Below are 6487 nucleotides of genomic sequence, written 5' to 3'. Positions count from 1 at the left end.
AAATTAAAATATAGTAGAGATTTCAATATTCGAACATTTCGAACTCTTATTATTTGAATATGTACTTCAATATTCAAACTTTCTATTATCCAAACGTTCTTGCAATAAAGATGATTATGCTAACGAAGATAGTGTACATATTCAATTTTTTTTGTTTGAAGCTAAAGCAGCAGATTCAAAGCACTTGATTTCTAAATAAATGGAGTTAAATGTAACAAAAATAATTGTTTTATTATCCAAACACCTACGTATGTCTCGAAGGCATTATCTTCCTATCACTTTGGATAAGATATAAAAATTTGATACATAAAATTTGATATACGTGTAAAGCATTAGTTTACCTACCCTTGTTCATGAAGAACAATGAACATTTTAATTGTGTGCAATGTTTATACGTCGCTTTACAGTTTTGCGGTTATAGGATGTAATTTACGTCTAGTCACGTTCAGAGGGAAAGCGGTTCCCCTTTGTTGTAACTCGATTTTTGTTCTTCACACTGAATTCTTTTCGAATAATACTACCTCGACGTTTCATCACATAAAATTTCAAACAGAACGTTCGAAAGTTACACATTGTAACGTAAAGAGTCTAAGTAATGTACAGTTGGCGAGAAATATGACAATTGGCAATTGTTTCGAGACAGAATTTTAAGAAAAAAGAGTTTTCGTCGACTTATAAGAATGTTCGCTGCGGCAGCGCCAGTCGTAGAAGGAAACCAAGACTCGGGTGAGTACAAAACTTTGCACTTGATCATTTCAGTACACATATATTATCATACCATTACTATACTATTACTATTGATATTACTATTGACATTTATTCAGTTACTATACATTCGTTACTGCAATGGATATATAATCAAATTTTACTATATTGCAGAAATTCAATTCATTATATCGAAATTATATCACGACTATAATTTAACTATTGTATTATCGCGCGCTTATTGAATTCTAACCACATAGCACTTGTGCTATTGCTACATATAAAGTAATTTTATCACTGTTGCGTCACTATTTATAGCTACTATACTATAGCTGTATACATGCAGACGTCTTGCATAACTATATGTATATGTATTGATATCGTACAGGAATTAAATTATAATTGGACAGTATAAATATAATAGTACTGCAATGTAAAAAGGTGTAAAGTGTGTAATGCAACTATACTATATGTAACTATAATAAAACTATAAGTGAAATATAATATTATTGTACCTCTATATTTATGAGCATTGCTATAGTATTATATTTCTACTATTGTATCTTTGTATTACATTATACTTTATTCTAACTAACACTAATTTATACATACTATGTTGATGCTGTATTAATAATGTATATACATATAGTAAGATATACTATGTAATATAGAATACATACTTGCATTTCAATATATGAAGATGAACTCTTCGTTATATATATGTTAAACCTGTTTCTTTTCTATGTAATTATCATAAACATAGATTTACAGTACAAATATAGAACACTAAATGACTAATTATAATATAATAGTGTTTCAGGATGCGTTATTCATTTGCGATGATTTGCCTCATCGCTTACCTTTCTTCCATAAAAGGCTACAGTATAGGCCACGAGAAATTTTGCAGATACTGGTGCAAGACATCTGATGATCGATACTATTGCTGTCCAACGGGTAAAAAGGAAGGTTGGATGGAATACGCTTGGCATTCTTTTTTGTATCCGTGGTTATGGATAAGCACTAATGAGCCACCTATATTCTACCCATGGTGGTCGGAGGTATTTATTGAAGACAAAGACAAAGAAACTACAAAACAGTGTCCGCCGTTAAGAACCGAATGTCCACGAAGTTACGATTGGTATTTACCTCCAGTTCTTTGTCATCACGACAAAGATTGCGACCAATCCGAAAAATGTTGCCATGATGTCTGTCTGGAGCACAAAACGTGCAAGCACGGCGAATAAGAAATGGGTTATTCGTTTAAAAATGATGGAATGTAATTATTTATTCAAAGGCGATTTTATTAAACAGATTTGTGTAAAGAAGTACCAATAAATACATTCTATTTTTATCTAATAGCAGCTATAGATTTCCTTCAATAGCATAAATTAAAGTAGCGGAACGCGATTGTTCCCAACATTTTTCATCTAATTGACGTGAGACATGCGTGAGACTCAAAGTAATTAAAATGTTTTATCGTGATCAAGGTTACTGTATGTATACTCATGTTAACAATTTCGACAGTAACTGCCCAATTAACGTGGGCGACGAGCTCCTTAATGAACAGTTATATTACGGTGCGTTCTTCACCATGACCCTCTCCCATTAAAATGTAATTGGTGCATATCCTATTTCATATTAACTTCATTAACGAGAGCATATGTCTGACGTAGGAGTTTCACAAAAAAATTCAGACAGACCTTCTTTCTTGCTTCTAAAACTTGGAACTCAGTCCTTGTATTAAACAAATTATTAACTAACTCATAATAAATTTCATAATTTATATTAGAAAATAAAACTGCTCTGAGAAATCGGGAACATTGACAGATGGTAACCGAACGATCATCAAAATTGGGATCTAGCACCATCTATATTCGCTTTCAATATTCACTGAGGACACGGGCATTACTGACCCCTATTTAATCTGATTATCTTAATTCCATAACAAGTTCAAGGGAGTGCTAAAGCAATTTCAGATAAGATCTGCCAAAAGCAACAGATGTTTCATACCTCTTAGGCAGTTCACGGTGGTGGTCTTCTCATTCATTTTTGGGGGGTTTTAATCGAATGCTTTCACGGAGTATCGACAACAGTTTATGAACCACGTGAATACTTTTTATTAATAATGTACAAATATGAGTAACAATTTTATTTATAAGTATATTAATGAGTTTCTTCATAATAATAAATGCTGATGTTTTATATTTCTAAGAAATGATAAAACAAGCATATAGAAGAGCTCTGCGTTAAAAATCTTTCAGCAAGAAAAAATGTTTGACTAACACTTGTTCTGTCGCTTCACATAGTAAAATGATATAGTATTAAAATAATTGAGGTAATTAAATGTTGGATATCATAAAAAATTGCATGCATGCATCACGTACAATGTTGTACCAAAAGTATCGTCATAAATAAGACAAGCAGCAGCTGCACAATCGTTCCGTTGATCAACAACGAAGAATGACATTCCAAAGAGTGTGTTCAATATTCAGTAGCATTGTCGCCTTTTAGGCATCGGTTGTGAATTTCAAATGGGGGGCCTACTGTTCACGACTTGTACCGACAAGTTGTAACCTGCTATTGTGACCGTTACATGCAACTTAAATCTCTGTCCTTGTACCGATGCCTTACATATCCATACATACTTACACGTGTAGTCCTGTAATCATTCACTTTACTTTTTTTATAGGTACTTTAAGCAACAAATATTTTTCTTCGAAAGCTGTAATTCTGAAAATTTCGAAAGCCACTATAATAGAATTTCAATTTTCATGTATAGTTGATCGCAAAACTATATGGTCAAGTAAGTTATTAAGTAAATGTTACATACAAATATATATCAGTAATGAAGAAAACTTGAAATCAATTTTGAACAAACATTTAATAAATATTTGAATAGTGACATAAAATATTATTTTTAAATATATTTTTTAACATAAATGAACAATGAACCGACAAAGTTTTTTCTACTGTATTAAACAATAAGATAGTTTTTTAAATAACTGTAAGTTATAAAAAATGATATATCAAAGACCGAATTTACTTCTTTGTTAGAGATCAAGATGAAAAATCTATTGCATACTGTGTTATGGCCTCGAAAAGAAGATGAAGTTGTCAGGTTAAGAATATATAATTCCTTGCTGAATATGCACTCTCGAAACCATTTCCAGGAAATTGTACGAGGGACGAGTCGAAAAGATGCTAATCTCTTAAAACTCAACTTCTGTGAGATTATTCTATTCCGGTGAAGAATGTATAACTTCTCGTATATGTATGTTGTAAAAACAGTTCTTAAGTGCCAACTATAATTCTGGGTAAAAATATACTGTTTAATCTACATAATGAATTTTTTAAGTGCACAAGAATAATTAGTCTTAAACCATTTATTTTCTAAAAATATGGTTACTGACACATTTAAGTGTATACTATATTTAGTATAACTATTTCCACTCTCCTATCGAATACTGCGGTAGAATTATAAATTTAATAGTACTGTAATATACAATATACACATTACATTATACACGCGTGTATGTGCATGTATATCTTTATGATATCTACATTTATTATAGTATTCGTGTACTGCGAGAATTATGCCACAATTACGTTTTTGCTATTCTGCAAACATGTTTTCTTAGAGTTACGTATTTTATATTTTTATCTTAATGTATAATTAATATATAATTATGACAATATAGTTTTATCATATTTCTAAGCAACTGTGAACAACAAACAATTTCTGTTATTTGAATGCCGAGAAAATGTTTACCGCCAACTGAGATTACGTTTTCAGTTGAATTAGGTAATGGAAAACAAGGAGTCTCTGATACAGAGTTGTACAAATATTTTGTAACAGTGGGAAAGAAACGTGCATTCTCTCTTCTTCTCTCGTTCCACAGTTTGCCTTCAGACCTTGATAAGGGTTCTAGCTGCAGAGATCTTTTTATGAATTCTACAGCTGTTGTGTGTTGTTCACCGGTGCCCACACAGTCCAGAAAAAGGATAAAGCAGTGAGAATAGAAGCGAGATCGGAATGGGAATGGAATCTGGTCGGCTGCGCGCATGCGTCGACACGTTCATTCACGCCACCGAATCATTCATAAATCTCAAGTCCTACGTTTACCGTCATAATTATCGAAAAAATCCTTCCTACCTCTTCCTACGCAGTTTACAAGCATCCTACATGAAAACGAGACATTACCTGTTTCACATACCTTGACACGCATTGTTGTCAAAAAGTACTGTACTTACGTTCAAAATAAGCATAAATTCAACGAACAGAGGAGGAAAGATGTGAATATGCATAGTTTTTGATCGAAATACGGTCGATGCAGTAGGCATACCAGGGCTACTAAATGATCACGTCGATGAATAAGACGCGCGATATAAATTGTACCCACTCGAATTTATTGTCGAAAGGCGGGCGGCTTTTATTTTTGCGACGTAATCACGGTGAGACGTCGCCTTCGATTTAGATGTAATTGACGCGTCGACCGCACACGCGCTCGGTTAGGCACAGTGGGGATAAAGGAAGTGAGGATACACCGGATCTGAGACCGGTAGAGAAGTAGGGACGGAATCAAACTAACCACGCGTGTGCGAACATATTATTCTGAACCAATCCATAGCTTGCGTTTCAAACAAACCTAAATATAATCACAAATTCACTTTGCTCTCAGATGTTTATTAGTATTCAACTTCTTACTCTTGTAGGTTAGGAATTTTAAAACAGGAATATCACAAAATTTTAACAATTTAATAAATCATGAATACAAGAGTGTTGAAAGTAATTTTTCTCTTCCAATTTTTACGAATAAATTTTTCTATAAATTAAAATGTCTCTAGGTCATCAAATTTCGTATTATTCGAGGATTACTGTTGCGTATACAATACACAACACTATCAAAAATATATATTTACTATTTAATTTGTATGACTTAAAATACAACGCTGCATATATGCAGCACCGACCGTGAAAGGATTGAAAAAGTATAAAACTGTAAAAAGATGTACAGAATTGATATAAAAAACTGTGAATATCGATATCTCAGAAATAAAAATAGTAAAAATATGTGACTTACGTCGTTCGGTCTCACATCCAGTCGATCAGAAGAGTATCTGGCTACCTTAATTACAGTAGTAGGCCTTCATCTATTTATTACTCATTCATGTATATCGCAATATACATGTATTTAAAAATAACGTTTCATAGTTTTGTTTAAGTGTTCATTAAATACTTATTAAAAATACATTTCAAATTCTTTTTCTTTTTATACATATACATATAATTTATTTATACATATCGCACATGATTGCAAAAGTTACACACTCAAAAAAGGATGTTTTTCAGGGAAACAAAAAATTATCTAACATGAATAATTAATCTAAAGAAATAGTTCTGTTACTTGCACAAAATGATTTTCTTGTTATTATATTCAAATAATTTGTAATTCACATTTGAAGAGTTCTTTGAATAAATTCTATAATTTTGATCTCTAACCAGTAAACTTTTCATAACGAATAAAAATGCACTTACCAAACTAATTTATAGCTGTAACTCAAAAATCACGTCTTCGAGTTTCCTCACTTTTTAAATACATACGCTATATGTATAACATGTACTAAACAGCTAACGTAGCCAAATATTTGTATAACCATCTGCATGTCGCAGGTTTCACGTAAATTCGAAAAGACCAGTATCCCACCAAAGATATCCACTTTTGCTTCGAGCATAATTATAAATTGAAGAAGCTTGAAATTAGATCGGACCCATTGCTAATCG

General features: G+C 32.1%; 1 protein-coding gene across 1 annotated transcript; it reads left to right on the top strand.

The window, feature by feature from the left end:
* Positions 1-275: 275 nt before the first annotated feature.
* Positions 276-2022, top strand: LOC143177134 (uncharacterized). Its single transcript, XM_076374935.1, has 2 exons — positions 276-726; positions 1518-2022. Exon 2 carries the CDS (start codon positions 1527-1529, stop codon positions 1947-1949), a length of 423 nt encoding a protein of 140 aa, XP_076231050.1. The 5' UTR covers positions 276-726; positions 1518-1526; the 3' UTR covers positions 1950-2022.
* The last annotated feature ends 4465 nt before the right edge of the window (positions 2023-6487 follow it).

This window comes from Calliopsis andreniformis, chromosome 3, assembly GCF_051401765.1.
Source record: "Calliopsis andreniformis isolate RMS-2024a chromosome 3, iyCalAndr_principal, whole genome shotgun sequence".
Taxonomy (NCBI): Eukaryota; Metazoa; Arthropoda; class Insecta; order Hymenoptera; family Andrenidae; genus Calliopsis; species Calliopsis andreniformis.
This window is presented reverse-complemented; position numbering and strand designations above follow the sequence as displayed.

Excerpts from the sequence above, each read along its gene's own strand:
- LOC143177134 (XM_076374935.1), top strand. The coding sequence starts at position 1,527 with ATGCGTTATTCATTTGCGATGATTTGCCTCATCGCTTACCTTTCTTCC.